Source organism: Triturus cristatus, chromosome 5_2 (genome assembly GCF_964204655.1).
Source record: "Triturus cristatus chromosome 5_2, aTriCri1.1, whole genome shotgun sequence".
In the NCBI taxonomy this organism is placed as follows: Eukaryota; Metazoa; Chordata; class Amphibia; order Caudata; family Salamandridae; genus Triturus; species Triturus cristatus.
The window spans coordinates 65,303,695-65,321,076 of NC_140588.1; the positions used below are offsets into that span (position 1 = coordinate 65,303,695).

The following is a 17,382-nucleotide window of genomic DNA, read 5'->3' on the forward strand; positions in this document are numbered from 1 at the left end:
GATTCACCACTGGGGAATATAAGATCAGATTATCCAGTATTAGGGTATCTTTCATAGATTCACATGCCTGAATCATTCCCCGTCGTCGGGATGGGAGTCCCCGGTACATAAATAAAGTAATGTCTCAGTAGACATATAGAGTAATAGGCCAAAGGCCTCACCTTAGTAACATATCCACGTCCTTTTGTAAAAAAGGACCAAACTTTGGAGAGTAGCCAATCAGCTATCACCACCCTCTAGAACCTTCCTGGAAGGAGCTCTAGTCCCTCAGATTTTCTACCGCATGTCGTGCTATGGGAGTCTCCACTGAGCTCTGCTCAGCATTCCTTGTTTCTGGATTACGAGTGTTTCTAGCTTCAACTTTCCATCTTCTGGGGGAAGTTCTTCAGTTCCTCATGGCAGATACTCCGAAGAAGGGCCTTTTTAGGTCTTGTGCTTCCTGTGGTAAAAAGAGACTTCAAGTGGATGATCAACACAAAGACTGTCTCTACTGGCTTTATCCGAACCACTCGTCAAAGAATTGTAAGGTATGTCGTACCTTTTGCACCAAGACCCTTAAAGATCGTGAGGGGCGCCTCTTAATTTGGCTGCAGAGGCTTAAAGACAAAGACTCAGTATTGTCTTCTGAGGAAAGTGAGGGGTCATCCATCTCTTCACAGTCCTCTCAGAAAAGACCAAGGGTGGCTTCTCCAGGCCCTTCGTCGCAGCCACCTCAATAGAAGGCGCATAAAAAGTCTTCAGAGGTCCTTCCTAAGACTCTTCCAGCGAAGGTTTCTCCTCAGGAAGTTCTTCATGCCTTCAAAAAGCCTTTTTCTACCCTGTCAACGACGGCCTCGTCGACGGTGGCTTAGACGACGAGGAAATCTCCATCGACGGCATTGAATGTGATCTCGTCGACGACGACAGTTTCCACTTCTGTCGCGTCTCATTCCCTATCAACATCGACGACGACAACTCCATCGTCGACGGCCGGTAGGTCTGTCTCGTCGACGTTGAAAATCAAAAAGACATCATCGATGTCCAAACTGCCGTCGATGCTGCGATCGCCGACGACGGCGTAGACGACACCGTCGACAAACACTGTCCCGTTGACATCTACATCATCATCGACGAGGACTCCGTCGCTGAAACCTTCATTGTCGACGACGACGACGGCTCTGACGACGGGGCCTCAATCTACTATGGTGCCCGTCCACGCTTCACCGTCGACGACTATACCATTGACGAGACCGTCGACGACAGCAGATTCTGACATACAGAGTACGTACGTGCACTGACACCGGCCCTGACCTCCCTTAGTAGAGTCCAGCACTTGCCTCCAGCACATCTTTTGGAGGAAGAAGACTGATGATGGCAGTATGTTCAGAACGGCGACAAGTCCATCTCAACTACACGTTAGATACCAAGACAGTTCGGATTATGATGATCAAGGGCAGGAAGATCAGGCGGTTTCTCCTGAGGAATGCCATCTGCCTCCACCTCCCATGGTTTGTTTGCCTGCATCCCTGGTCTCTGACCTACAGTTCCTCATTTCGGACTATAAGCAGAGGTTTCCAACGTCTGCACCATCTCCACTTCCGGTTGTGCCTCCAAGACCACGACCTCCTCCGTTGAGCTTACAGTCTGAGCCTGTCACACCACCGCCTCCACTTTCTACAGACGATGAGGAGGAGGAAGAACATGAAGAAGGGGAACTTCAAGATTCCCAATCTAATCGTGACGAGTGGGAAGATTACATACTTCCCTGTCCAGCTTCTCCCGTGCCTACCACAGCTGACTCGCCTCCGGAGGACATTGGAGGCTTTCACAACATATTGAAAAGAGCCGCGCAGCGCTTCCAAATACCTATGCCCTCACACCAACAGGATTGTTTCCTCTACGATTTTAAAGAGCCTTTTAAGAAATCTGTTAGATCTATCCCTATTATAAACTACATATGGGAACAGGGTGTTAAGGTCATGCAGAACCCTTCCTCGGTGCCTCCAGTGTTACCTCGTCTGGATAAGAAAATAAATATAGGGCTCCAGCTACTGCCTGACCGTCCATCCTAAACCGTACTCAGTCATTACACAAGCTGCTCAGCGGAAATCAAAAAATCCTTCCGCTCTGCTGACTGTTCCTCCGGACAAAGAGGGTAGACGGCTGGACAATATTGGCAAACGCTTCTCGTCCATGTCTGCATTAACAGTGCGTGCATCCAATTCCTTGGCACTGTTGGGACGTTATAACCGGCAAATGTGGGCAGATATTGCTCCATACCTTGCGGCCTTGCCAGAGGAGTCCAAGGAAGAGGCAAAGAAAATCTTACTGGAGGGTGAGCGGTCTGCATCAGAGATTATAGACTGTGCGATGGATATCGCCTCTACTGGATTTCGCCAACTCGTGGGCGCAGCTGTACTACGGCGCCAGGGTTGGTTGAAGGCGACTTCATTCAGACCGGAGGTACAAACCAAAGTCTTAGACATGCCATATGATGGCCAGCTTCTTTTTGGGATACACATCGACAAAGCTCTGCAAAGTATTAAAAAGGATACCGACACGGCTAGGGCTTTGGGTACCTTCCAATTCTGGAACCCCTCTTTTCGAGGCTCAAGAGGGAGAGGTCAAACGTCTACCAGAGGTGATTACCAACACCGATCTTCCTTCTCTTCCACTCAGCAATAGCGGCCACAATACCAGCAACGTCAACAGCAAACCACCCACACTAAATCTTCCTTTCGTTGCAAAGGAGGGCGACAGAAAGACGCTGCTCGGCGACAATGGCTTCCCACTACCGCCAGTCTCCAACTCCTCTCTGCCCTCCAAAGTTGGAGGAAGAATGTCCCACTTTCTAAAAAATTGGAAGCAAATAACAACGGACCGTTTGGTCCTGTAACTAGTTCAATTCGGACATTCACTAGAATTCATTCAAATTCCTCCCTAAACCCCTCCCCGACCTGTGCTTCACAAATTTACGTGCTTTGCTCCTGGAAGTTTCACTTATGCTCCAGAAGGGAGCTATAGAAAGAGTTCCTCCATGTCAGAGGGGAAAGGGATTTTACTCCCGATTTTTCCTAATACGCAAAAAGGAGAAAAAATGGAGACCGATATTAGACTTGAGAAATCTAAACAAATTCCTGAAAAAACAGTAGTTTCGTATGCTACAGCTCCTCAATGCGGACGACTACATGGTGTCTTTAGACCTTCAGGACGCCTACTTCCACATCCCGATCCACCGCAACCACAAAAAATGTCTGAGATTCGCAGTGGCGGGCAGGCATTACCAATTTCGTGTCCTGCCGTTCGGACTCAAATCGGCGCCACTCATTTTTACAAAATGCCTTTCTCCGGTTGCTGCATATCTCCGACAACAACACCATCAAGTCTTTACATATCTGGACGACTGGCTCGTCAAAGCACCCTCTCTAGAAGGCGCGTCCAGGTCTTCCAGCGCCTGTCTAAGGCTTTTCGATTGTTTGGGGCTTACTCTCAATCAGGACAAGTCCGTCCTTCAGCCTTCCCAGCGCATAACTTTCCTGGGTGCTACTCTCGACACGCTCCAAAAGAAGGCGTTTTCTTCACAGGAGCGAAAAGACAAACTTCTTTCCTTGGCGCTTCGTATACGCTCCAAAAAGACTCTGTCTGGGCGCCTCTTCAAATCCCTGCTCGGGATGATGTCTTCCTGCATCCTACTAGTTCTACACTGTCGCCTTCACAAGCGACCTCTTCAAGAAGCGCTTTCAGCTCAATGGGTCCAATGTACGGGGTCATTCGACGATGTCATCCAGGTGACCCCTCTGATGAAAACGGCTCTGCAGTGGTGGATTTGCCCTCAGAACCTTTCTCAAGGTTTGCCTTTCTTGCTTCCTGCTTCTCCACATACCATCGCAACGGATGCATCTCTGGAGGGCTGGGGAGCTTTCCTCCAAGAACTGCAGATCAGCGGCAAATGGTCCCTTTCCGAAAGGAAACTCCACATAAATCTTCTGGAGCTCCGAGCAGTGTATCTCGCTCTTTTGGCATTCCTTCTGTGAATCAGAAACTCTCTAGTGCTTGTACAGACCGACAATACCACGACAATGCACTATTTGAACAAGCAGGGAGGGACTTGTTCTCGAACACTCTCGCACGAGTCGCAAAAAAACTGGAACTGGTTGCTCCTTCACAACATTTCTCTTCGAGCAGAGTATGTTCCAGGAACCCACAACGTTCTGGCCGACTCTTTGAGCAGACAACAGGCAGCATGTCACGAGTGGGAGTTGAATCAGCAGACCCTCAACCGCATATTCTCTCGATGGGGCACCCCTCTTCTGGACCTTTTCGCTACCCAGCAGAACACCAAATGCCAACACTTTGCAAGCTGGCATCCCCAGAAAGGGTCTCTAGGGAATGCGTTTTCGATCGCATGGTGCAACGTCTTTGCATGCGCTTTTCCACCAATTCCCCTGATTCCCAGGTGCTCCGGAAATTGAAAGCGGAACCTTGCACGCTCATCCTGATGGCTCCAGCTTGGCCACGCCAACACTGGTTCACAGAGCTTCACCTTCTCTCCCTGGAACCGCCGATCAGGTTGAAACCGTTTCCCTCTCTCCTCACTATGAACCACCAACAAGTCCAGCATCCGGATCCGGCATCTCTCAGATTATCGGCTTGGCTCCTGAGTTCAGAGAGTTCCCCTAGACATCCCTCCGGACTGTATAGAAGTTCTGGCTCGGGCTCGAGCAGATAGTACTACCAAAACATACTCCTTAAAATGAAAGAGGTTCTGTATCTGGTGCAAGTCAAACAAAATACACCCTCTTTCATCCTCTCCAGAGCAAATACTGGCTTACCTTCTTCATCTGGCAAAATCTGGTCACGCTCATGCCTCCATTAAAGTCCACCTGGCAGCAATATTACGTTTCAGGAGATCCTCTGTAGGTCCTTCTCTGTGCTCTCATCCGCTGATTAAACAATTCCATAAAGACCTGTTTAGAACATTCCTTCCGGTAAAAACTTTACCTCCGACTTGGCAACTAAACATGGTTCTGGCTCAACTTATGAAACACCCTTTTGAGCCAATACACAGAGCGGATCTCAAGTATCTCTCCTGGAAAACAGCGCTCCTTCTAGCCCTTACCTCGGCAAGGCGAGTCAGTGAACTTCATGCTTTCTCAATCCAAGACCCTTTCCTTCAATTCAAACTTCCATCTCAATGAGCCTAATGTGGTGCGTTACTTCTTTCCAAATCCTAAAACAGTGGCAGAAAAAACTCTGCATTCTTTAGACCTTAAACGCTGCCTGAAATTCTACATTGACAGAACAAAGACATTTTGCTAATCCAACCAACTCTTTGTGGCTTACAGTCGACCTAGGAAAGGTCTCCCACTCACTAAACAAAGTATCTCTCGCTGGATATCCGCAGCCATTACTTTTTGTCACCAGCAAGCGGGGCAGCCCCTGCTCTCCACAGTTCGAGCCCCTTCCAGGAGGGCAATCTCTACTTCAATGGCACTTTTTGCAGGCGTGCCCATTGTGGACATTTGCAGACCGACAACATGGAAGACGCCGCATACATTTACCAAGCATTACTGCCTGGATGCTGAACTCATAAAAGACGCTGCAGTGGGTCAAGCGGTGCTCCATCATCTATTTCATTAGAGGTGAGCTCTTCCTTTCATCCCACCATCCTTTTCTCTATATGCACATTTCTCTATTGTGTTTTATGCCTCGGCTATGTCATTGCTTTTTGGTACTTTCTATTTTCACATTGAGATGTTATCTATGAATTTATATATACTGTACCTTTCGAAATGTGCTCATCATTGCTTACTATTCTGATTCAGACATATGAATCTATGAAAGATACACTAATACTGGATAAGGAACGCGTTACTTACCTGTAACTGCGGTTATCCAGTATTGGTATCTTTCATAGATTCACATGCAACCCACCCACCTCCCCTGGAAGGACTCCCTTGGGTCTCTCAGTGTACAACTACTTAGCACTGTACTTACGAAAATCTGAGGGACTAGAGCTCCTTCCAGGAAGGTTCTAGAGGGTGGTGATAGCTGATTGGCTACTCTCCAAAGTTTGGTCCTTTTTTACAAAAGGATGTGGATATGTTACTAAGGTGAGGCCTTTGGCCTATTACTCTATATGTCTACTGAGACATTACTTTATTTATGTACCGGGGACTCCCATCCCGACGATGGGTAATGATTCAGGCATGTGAATCCATGAAAGATACCAATACTGGATAACCGCAGTTACAGGTAAGTAACGCATTCCTTATGAGAGGCTTGAAACACCCAGACCTGGGTTGAATGTGTAGGCTGCTAAGTGAAAGCACTAGGAGGTTTGTTAGAAGGTAACAATGTGCATGATTGTGATGGACTTCATAATGTGATAATGAAAGAAAATCTATTGAGCAATTGTTTGCAGGAAAAGTGTCATCAATACCTAGTAAACTTGGGGCCAGTCTCTAACCAAGTGCTGTTGAAGAAGTCTGATCGTTGAGTAAGAACCAGAGTGTCCAAAACTAGATATGATGGGGGTGACCAAAAGACGGAGGCTAAAAAGACCCCATAGAAAAGACAGTAGGGCACTCTGAAAATGATTAAAAAAAGGAGTCCCCTGTAGTCCTCTAAAGGGTGGGCCCAGAGAAACCTCGCAAAATAAAAATGGGGACCCCTAGAAAACTTGGTGCTCTAACTGCAACAAGACAGGGCACCTATCCAAGGACCCCTGCTGTCCTAGAAACCAAACCCCTTGTGTAACTCCAGGGGTTACCAGTGAAGCCTTTGAGGGTGCTTCCTCAGATGAGGAGGTCCTCCTAGCCTTCAACTGGAAAGTAGGCCCAAAAGGTGAGTTGAAGTTTTCCAAAGGGGAGTAGACGTTTCCACCACCAACTGTTGAATGCCCTGAGAGATACCTGTGCCAGCCATTCCACCACCAACTGGTGAATGCCTGAGAGATACCTGTGCCAGCCACACCGTGGTGCATGACAGGTTGGTTCTCTCAAACCAGTATATCCTAGGGGAGACAAAAAGAGTAAGGGCTAAATCAGGGTAGGTCACTGTTAGGCCTGTGGCTGTAGTGCCCCTAGAAATAGCTGGGTCCATTAGTTGGAGAGGGTGGTAGTCAGTAAAGACCTCCCCCTTGACTATCTTCTCGGGAATTACCACCCAGAGGTTGGTCTGAGCCAAAGTGAGGCCCTTGTCCAGTGCAAGGCCTCACCCAAGCATTCTGGGGGTTGAACCTGCAGCCAGTGCAGGTAAGCCAAAAGAGAAAATGAGGAAGAGAAAGTGTAGGAAAGGTCGGCAATTCTTGGCCACAGTTCCAGTGAGCCACGTAGATTCTACACCAGTAGGGGAGAACTCCAAAGTTGGCACTGGTGAAGTCCTCCCTGCCCCACATAAAGACCTGACTAGTCAGGTAACTGTTCAGCCTGAGATAGTGACTCCTCAGCTGACAGAAAAGAGAGTGGAAGAAGGGTGTTTGCTAGAGGAGGTAGTAACTCCCCACGGTAAAGCAGCAGGCAGGCAACCAGAAACCCAAGAAACCTGTGTTTTGCCCCCTTCACCTGTCAGTGAAGAGCTAGAAGTGTGATTCTGGGCACCAACAGCTGTCAGTGGCCTCTGCTGGGTGTTAACTTTTATGGCTGCACTGTCCTTGGCATAGTGGTCGCTTCCCATGCTTAATAGCAAGTTAGACCCCCTGACCCTTTAGGTCACAGTGTGGTCCCTCAGGTTGTGGGTGACCTCGTTGGGTAGGCAGGATGTTGACCTGGATAGTTAGAAATTGCAGAGCTGGACACCTTTGATCCCAAACTACAAAGATTGGGTAAATATACTAAAGAGTTAGGAAAGTGGTAGTGTAAGTTAGTTCCTGAAACTGTTGAGGTAGGCCAGCTCCCGAAAGGGACTGACCTGGACAGAAGGATGTAAGGAAGAGTAGGCCCTGCAGCATTCAAACCACTTCCTCTACTCTTCCTCACCTGACAGACTAGGAAGTCTCTCCTAGGTTTGGCTGTGCCTCCTAGCCTGTGGGCTGAAGGGGGGGGTGGGGGGGATTGGGGGCTCATGTAGGAAAGTGGGTTTATTTTATTTATTTCATTTATTTTAGGAAATTTGTTGAGCGCACAAATACCCGAGGGTGTCTCGGCGCTGAGTGTCCACTATACTTGTCCATGAGTAGTTATTGTTTGAACAGCCAAGTCTTTATCTGTTTGCGGAAAGAAAGAAGGGAAGTACAGGTTTTGATGTGGCGTGGAAGACTGTTCCATAGTTTGGTAGTGGTCACTATAAAGGACCTGTCGCCCCAGGAGACCTTCTTAGTCCTTGGGACCTGCATAAGACCGGCAGTAGAAGATCGGAGGGATCTGACAGGATTGTAGGGGCAGAGTGCATCCTTTAAAAAGGCAGGGCCTTGAGAGTGAATTGCCTTATACGCAATGCAAAGTGCTTTGAATTTGGTTCTTTTCTTCACTGGCAACCAATGAAGCTGTTCAATAGTGCCAGAGATGGAAGTATACTTGGGGGTGGCCGTGGGTTTGTGTTGTCGTACCCCTCCCCCCTTAGCACAGTGGATCACGATATGAGTCTTACGGTTATAAAAATTACACCACCATCCCTTTCAACAACAAAAGGTTTTCAACTAAAGGTCTTTATATTGTCCTCTAGCTAACAAAGGTTGTCTGTGATAAGGTCTGGGCTGTTTTTTCATTTTGACAGATCCTCTGAAATTCCTGTCTAGACTGAAAATATTTCCCTCGGTTAATCTCATATTGTGTTTCATTATGTTATTAATATTATTTCAGTTTACTGGATGAGTTATTCCCTTAATTCGGTTTGTGAATTCAATGTACAATTCTAAACTTGGAAAGTTATTTTTTTTGTTGCCTCTTATTGTGGCTGTTAGCAGGCCTTGTTCTGCCACGATAAACCTGTCTTGTACATGCTGTTTTTTATTGTGAACTTTGTCTGCTATAATGCTCCTGTGCATAAACTGCCCTTTTTTACTTTCTTACCCTTTGATTCTGTGAACCATGAGAGTGGATATAGTTGTGCATGATATTGTGTGGTTGCCATCTCAAACAGCCATGTTGTTGCAGTCTGACAAATGGCTATACACAGGGCTTTAAGAGGGATGAAAAAACTGTAGTGCCTCTGTGCTTCTCTGTGCTTAGCATAGTGTGCCACCTGACTTATATTTTGCTGTATCTGTCATTGCATCCGGATAAAAGACACAACAAGTAACATTATATCTACAAGAAGTCAGGACTATTGGATTTGTCAATGGTTGTCAGTTGTATAAGATACATAAGCAGCAACTATGGCTTGTATATGATATTGAAAACGCTTCCACTTAAAGCCCTGGTGACACTAGGACAATGTTGCTGCTCCCGAGTTTCAAAAAGAGAAGGGAAATCCCGAGAGAAAATGACTCTCTTTAAAGGGTCTCCCTTCCCCCTACAACACTCACCTGGCATGACGTCATGCCCTAATTTCTCAACTAGTGAGATGTGCTTGCTGTCACTGCAGTGCAGAAAAAATGGACCAACTGTGTCAGGGCACAAAACAGAGTCCGATAGAGACCCGTTTCTAGCCCCCCTTTAAAGAACTGCCGTGCTCAGCGCCAGTGAGACCCAGCCCATTTAAAGCCCAGCTATACACCCAGAACTAAAAATGAACTTGCACATCTTGCTACTGAGTATTTGAGATTTGAGAACGGGATCTCTATTTTTGTGACACCTAAAAAACAGAAGCATGTCTAGTTTTTCTATTACCCCATAAGAGGTTAGCTGTTGAAAATGTTGTATTCTTGCTGTCAGCGTATGCCAAGAAAATACAAATATGCATTGAAAATAAGGCATTCATGAAAAAGTTTGCTCAGTACTTCAACTTGTTCTTTTTTCTGGGTTGCAAGATGAATTTACTTTCTTTGTGGTTGCAGGAAAGATCTCAAGTTTGTCGGTGAAATAGAGAAGGAAATAAAAACACTGGTGGAAGCTGTGAATAAGGTTGGTATCAGGAACGCAAGTTTAGCCCTCAATTTTCTCAGCTTAATAACATGTTTTCTTGGATGAATGAACTCCTGCTCTTCTAAACACCAAAAGAAAAACACAGATGGTCTCTACTGAATAATGATCTTTAATTCATCATCATCATCATCATCATCAAAGCTTTATTTTGATAAAAATTGTATCATAAAAGCAACAACATACATACATAAGAAATACAATTTATCGATTGGGAGAGAATATTTAAAAGTTAAATAAATACATTTGATACAAAATATTTACATTCAAATAAAAAGGAATTACATTTCCATATATGTCCCAAAGCTTTTGATTTGATAGAAAACAAGCTAAAAAGGTCAAAAAGATTTTTTAAAAAGGCTAAGAAATCGTATCAGGGCAAAGATTCTTGACCCTAATTATCCAAGACCACCCAATAAATTTGGCCACACCACAAACCAGTACTGCGCTGGTATCGGATTGCAAAATCCTGAGGGCTACACGATAGTTCGATGTGCCCAGCTGTCTGCAGACTGGGCTTAGCCATCTGCCTCTTGGGTTTTTATAAGCCGGGCACTCAAACATAAGGGGTGCCATGCTTTCAACTTTCTCACTACAGCTCGGACAAAGTGCCGTGGTCTGGAGGGGAGGCTTCCATTTATTAATATACTCTCGGGTAGGTAATGTGTCCAATCTAAATTGAATATAAAGTGTTCTGTCTCTTGGCTTCTGGATAAGATCAAGATAGGGCTCAAGGCTGACAATTTGTTTGTGTGAATAAAAGGCTTCTGTTAATCTACCTTGGTTAGGTTTGCTAATCTCTTGGGTATCAATCCATGCCCAGTAAACTCTTTTGAGATCAATCTTGTTTATTGGTTTGCCGGACTCCCAGGCTTCTCTAAATCCTAACTGTAGAAGAAGCTTTTTAATATTACACAGCCAGCCAACTCTATGTGTGCCCGGAGTGTTTATCACTTCTCTAAGGCCCTCTACGTACTTTGGTAACTCGGGGGTTCGCCATAAGCGGGCCCAAAAAAGCAGGGGACGCAGTCTTGCCAAATCCTTAATTGCTCGCCTACCCAAGTCACAAAATAAATGTTTAAGGGGAGTACACCTTGGAACTGAGACCAATTCCCTCAAGAATTTGTTTTCTGACCCAGAAATTTCCTTGACATCATCGAAGCCCCAAAGCTCAGCAACATACAGGGCGGAGCTGACAGCTTTTGCTTGGTAAATCACTAAAGCGGGTGCGATGGGTCTGCTCTGTGAGGAGCGGTGTTCTTTGATGATGGCCCCCGCAACCCGCTTGTGATTAAGAAGCATCATATCTAAATGGGGTCTCCAACTAATGTTATCAGAGATTCTAATGCCAAGATAATCAAAAGTTTTCACAAACTCGAGAGGAACTCCATCGAACTTGAGAATAAATTTAGATGGTCTACGTAAATTAAACGAAAGGAGTTTGGTCTTTGAGGTGTTTATGATCAGTCCTCTTAAATTGCAAAACAGATGAAATCTGTCCAAGAGCTTCTGCAACCCTGCCGGGGTCTTAGAAATTAGCAGCGTGTCATCTGCAAAAAGGAGGGCGGGAACCTTATCGCCCGCCAGGGCCGGAGCATCTGCTGGAATATCTTGTAAAAACTTTACCACCCCATTCATAAATAAGGAAAATAGGGTGGGTGCCAAAACGCAGCCCTGGCGAACTCCCCTATTAACAGGGATTTTTGCTGTTTTTTGATTCTGGGTTCCCCATCTAATCTGGGCAAAATTGCCCTCATGCAGGCGAATCAGAAGGTCAAGGATTGGCGTGGGCACGCCCATTTCCCTCATGACTGACCACAAGCGGTCACATGGGACCAGGTCAAAGGCAGTCTTCAAATCTATAAAAGCTAGATGAAGACTGCCTTTGCCAATCGTGACCACCTTCCAGTGCTAGAGGAGGAGTCTAAAGGCCTAGTCAATTGTGCCTGTATTTGATCTAAATCCTGCCTGGTAATGAGACAGAATATTATTCTCATTGACCCATAGCAGGATTCTCTCCAGCAGAGCTCTGCCAACCACCTTCTGACCAGCATCAATGAGGCTGATCGGTCGGTAGTTTGCAGGGTCCCCCCTAGATCCATTTTTGAATATTGGGACCACCTCAGCTCCTTTCCATGAGTCCGGGACAGATGATCCATTAATGAGGGCATTGAGCAAACGAGTAAAATACTTTGCCCAATTTCGAGAATCAGCTCGAAACAAGTCACCAGGGAGACCATCTGGGCCAGGAGCCTTAGCAGGGACTATTTTATTAATGGCAATCAAAACCTGACTCAACAAAAGGATCCCATGTGTCCACAATGGAGGTGGTTACTATTGGATGATGTAAAAGTCTAGGGCTTTGTGCATCCTCCCCAGAATAGAGTTTTTTAAAATGTGTAAACCACTCTTGACTAGAAATATGATTAGGTATGATGTCAAAATCCGAACCTGAGGACATTCTACACAATTTCCAAAAAGAATTTCCGTCCTTAGCCAGACTAGCGGCTTTAAGATCCTGCCAATGGGATTCCTCCCATACACGTTCTGCTTGCGTCACTGCCTTTCTGTACTCTTTTCTAGCTCTTTGCACTAGGCAAGAGTCAGAGGTTTTAACGGCGGATATTAGTATAGTCTTTTTTTGCCTGCACTCTGGACTATACCATGAGCCTGATCCGTTATGAGATTTGTTAGAAATTCTCAAAGGACAGGATATCGAACAAAGTGAACCTATCTTCGTGACTGTGTCGTTATGAATGGTCCCCACCCTTAGACACCCATCTGGATCGCTACATGCTTTTTGCAGTTCCATGATGTTGGCTAGCAGGACCTCCTTTATGGCTAACATTTTCTGCTCATTACAAATAATTTTAGGCCATTTGAGGTATCTCCTGCAATTTGATGGAACTACTTCTTTGGAAAGAATAATAGGACCAACACCAAAGCCTGATGGGGCAAAAGACCACGGGCTCTTCTGAGTTAAGCACAGAGGGTTATGGTCACTTTCGATAGATGGAACTATGGCCATATCCACTGCGTTTTTCCATAGTCGTCGGTCAATCAAGATGTAATCAATTCGCGATGGGCAAGACATTTTATTGAATGTATTAGCACCGTGGAGATCGGATGGGAAACGTCCATTAGCTGCTCTTAGGCCAAATTCTAGTGTTATAGCATTTAGTTGGATTGCTACTGGTGTCCATTTTTTAATTGGAGGTAGTGTTAGAGGTGGTATAAACCCCCTGACATCCTCATTCTCCACCTCAAGAAAATCTTCTGTAGCCTAGGGTTCGAACGTACAGTTCATGTCACCTGCCACCAAAATAAAAGAATCAGGTGAACACAAAGAGAGTTTGTCTCCCAAATCTGTTACTATCGATGATTTAGAGCCACCACTTGTTCCTCTGATGTAGACATTAAAAAGCTCAATGACAGGGCCGCCCCTAGACCCTCTCAACGTCAATCTCATTATATCAGGGGAAATGCTGAAAAAAACGCAAGCCTCAAGATTGAGGGCGATGCTCACCCAGACTATAAGTCCTCCCGAAGGGCGTCCTCGCCCCTTCGAGATTGCTGGAACACAAAAACAGGCATAGCCATGTTTATGTAATGGAACAAGGCTCCAGGTCTCTTGGAAGATGCATATATCATGGCCTGCAATCAACTCATTCCAATCTGGAAGAGAAAGTTTGGTTCGCAGGCCAGCAATGTTCCATGAGATTATTTTAAGGTTTGGGAGAGGAGGCGGTGAGATGTCAGTAGCGTTATCATGGGATAGATGCAATTGGGGTGTATTCGCTCCACCTACATCGATAGCATTAATATTATGAGTCGTAACAGAAGATTTTTGGGGTTGGGCCATTTGCATATCATAACCAGAAGAAGTACCTAGATTACTCGACAAAATCACATCAGGAATTAGTCAGTCAATATTATCAAGCACGGAGTGGTTTGCTTCTTTTAGGTCCTGTTCTACACCCCTTCTCCTATTAAGTTTGACGGGGGGTATCTCCTAAATTGGATGGCAGATGAATCTGAGGAAGAAGTTCTGAACTCTAAAGCTAAGAGGCCTTCAGCCAGGGAGTGGTTAGCCAGAGTAAGTTCAACAGTTTCTGTGAGGCTATCCTCAGATCTATGTCTTTGTGCTCGAGTAATATCATCCCTTATTAGCGATCGACAACCTCTGACATAACGTATCCAATGGGTGACCTTATTTTTAATGATCCTTCATCTTCTCTACCTTTTGCTAGCGGAACCTCAACCATATAGACCTTGGGCTTGTTAGGGGCTAGAGATGTTTTGGCTAAATTGGAGGGCATAGGTGGACAAGAATCAAAATTACTACGCAATTGGTTGGTCTGACTAAGATGGTTGGTCTTTAATTAATTTGGGACCTTTATTGCTAAAATGAAACCTTTTCCTAGAATGCAGCTGCTCAAATGGGCATCTTTGATTTCAGTTTATGGTTTTTATAATTGTTCACTCAAATTATCTCATTTTGTCTTACGTTTTTTTCTTTTAAACATTGCCTTGCATTTGAAGGGCACTTGCTGTGGTATGATGTTCCATTGAGAATACATTGACAGTATTGTTATGCAAAGTGTGTACACATAAACACACCCACACCAACCCACTCACAACATCCCACTCCCTACATCCCACTCCCTACCCAGTGACAGTCCACTTATGATGAGGACCTAAATTCCTTCTTTTTTCTTCTTTAGACAGTGTCTTTTTGTTTTGTGTTTTTTAAACTATGGTGAGCGTAAACCCTCTCGCCGCCATTTCACCATTAGTTATATACAGCATAGCTTAAGTTAAAAGGAGGGATTGTGAAGAGAAATGTGAAAAGAGAACTTGGTTTTTCTCAAGGGATCTTCATTAAGATTCATAAACTATGAATAGTTATGCCCATATGTGGGTGTGTTAGAGCAGTTGTAAATGTAGAGAAAAAACTTGACAAAGAAAGCAAAAGGAAAATGCGCCTTCATACATGAAACATTTGCTCTATATTTATGCTCTTTTAAAAACCACGTTATGAAAATAAAATTGGGTCCAACAAAGACATAGCAACTTTGCAGTTCTGAAACAATCCTTATATTCCCCTTTTTATAAGCTAAAAATCTAAGGAAAATATTGTCATAGACCTACAGCCTAGAATAATGAAAATTTGTGCTGTCACTTTTAAGTTGCCATTGGCCCACCACAATCACAGCATGCAGAACAGTGGCAGTCATAATTCTTTTTTATGGCTCTTTGAAAAGGATCCCCAAACACAGGGCTTTACCCTTTCATCTATACTTATTAATTAAAACACTTTCGGTGACATATTTTATGCTCCGCTTGACACCTATTGCCCTTTAAGGGATTTTGACATTTTCTTTCTGCCAGGTAAGTATGGTCTAATTTTTCTCATTCTCTAGTGACCCACTTTTTCTGTCAGGAAATTGCCCATAAGAGGTGATTAATGGGGAATCCTACTGATTTCCTTCTCTTTAGTGCTTTACTGATGAGAAAAAAAGGTATCCAGGAATGTATGATTTTGAGAGAACAATTGAGCAACCATTACTAGACTGGGGTCTAGGATTTATAGAGTTCCCTGTATTACTGACCATCTTAAGAGTCAATACAGTGAAGATGCCACGGAGGAGATATTCTACCTAACCGTGCATGACTCTTTTTCTGACACCTAAGTAAAGGTCCCTCATAGGGATGTAACTGTGCTTTCCTCATTGCTCTCAAGACCCTCAAAATCTTAGGAGAGGCCCTCAATACTGAATGGGCTCTTGACTTCATGGATGGTCCCTCAAACTCATGTAGGGCCCTTGACCAGCATCAAGAGGTCCTCAAAGGTATTGAGAGGCCCTCAACATCATGGAGAGTCTGTTAACCTGAAGAGATGCCAGTTAACCCTGTTGGGAGGTTCACCATATTCAAGATGATTCCAGCAACCTTAGTATTAACTTCCAGGTCAAGGATTTATGGCCTTCAAGGTTTCCGAGAAGTACCCTGGTAGGCTGCATGACAACAGTCATATATACTCTCTGTAAGCCTTGCTTCCCTGTTTTTGAGTGTTGTCAAAACATGCTGACAAAATGTGGCTCATGCTGGGATGACAGTAGCTATCTTGGCATGAGCCCTGGTGCATTTCCCAGGCACAAGACAGTCTGATTCAAACGACTCACCCATGCGCACTGACATCGGTTATTTCTTTTTCTGAACCAGCCAAAGCGCAGATCCAGAGAGAGCTATCCTTTGATCGTTCTTTGGCCAGCATTTTTGTGACTTTTGTCTACTTCTTTTTTGAGTCCTGGACTCCTGGTGCATCGAGGATGTCCCAGAGTAGGACCAGCTTCCAGCCCTGCAGTTCCTGTCACAGGATGATGTCCATGATGGATCCGCACCTCGTGTACCTCTGGTGCTGGTAACGTGACCACGACCTGAAGTCGTGCTCAGAGTGCCGGGCCATGAATCCGAAGGCTTTATAGGAGCTGTCCCAAAAGCTGTTGGAGGCCCAACACTTAGCTCTGCGTTGCTCCCGTTCTCGTCCAAGAGAAAGGTCCCAAGAACGTTCGCAGAGCCCACACTCTTCATCACATTCCAAGTCATCGGGGAGGTCAGATAAGCACAAGAAGAAGTCGAAGAAGCTGTTCTTCGACTTCGCTGGGCTTCACTATCAACATGCCAAAGTCACACATGACTCCCTCTCAGAACCTCCCTTTCATCGGAGCGATTCTAGTCAGTTCAGTTTTGGGCCGGTCCTTCGGAGCAGAGCGTCCGGGACATTTGGGTTATGATACAGATGTTTCAACCTCTATCCTGTATTGCGATGAGAATGACTCTGAAGCTGCTGGGCCTTATGGCCTCCTGCATCCTGCTGGTGGATCATGCCTGTTGGCATATGCAGGCTCTGCAGTGGGACCTGAAGTTCCAGTGGGCGCAGCATTAGGGAAATCTTTCCAACTACATACAGATCTCGGAGGAAACAGACAGCGATTGGGTCAGAGGCAGATCCCTCTCCCTTCCCCAACCAGATCTGATGGTCGTGATGGATGCGTCACTCATGGGATGGGGCGGTCACCTGGGAGAGGTGGAGATCAGTGGTGTCTGGTCTCCGGCGGAGTCCGATCTCCATATCAACCTTTTGGTGCTCCGGGCTATCACACTGCCACTGAAGGCATTTCTTCCCTCTCTCAAAGGGAATGTGGTGCAGATTTCACGGACAACACCACAGTCTTGTAGTACAGCAACTAACAGGGTAGGGTCATGGACCCTTTGTCAGGAGGCTTTCCGCCTCCAGAAATGGCGAACATCAGGGCATAACCCTGGTTGTTCACCATCCGGCGGGTTCTCTAAACGCCAGAGCGGACGAACTCAGCCA

The 17,382-nt window shown here is 45.5% G+C and overlaps 1 protein-coding gene across 1 annotated transcript in view; it reads left to right on the forward strand.

Moving 5' to 3' along the window:
- NFX1 (nuclear transcription factor, X-box binding 1) overlaps positions 1–17,382 on the forward strand; it is a 660,521-nt gene that overhangs the window by 553,185 nt on the left and 89,954 nt on the right. The window contains exon 21 of the mRNA XM_085606860.1: positions 9,917–9,983. Within this exon, the coding sequence (XP_085462986.1) occupies positions 9,917–9,983 (67 nt within the window). The remainder of the gene's footprint in view (positions 1–9,916; positions 9,984–17,382) is intronic.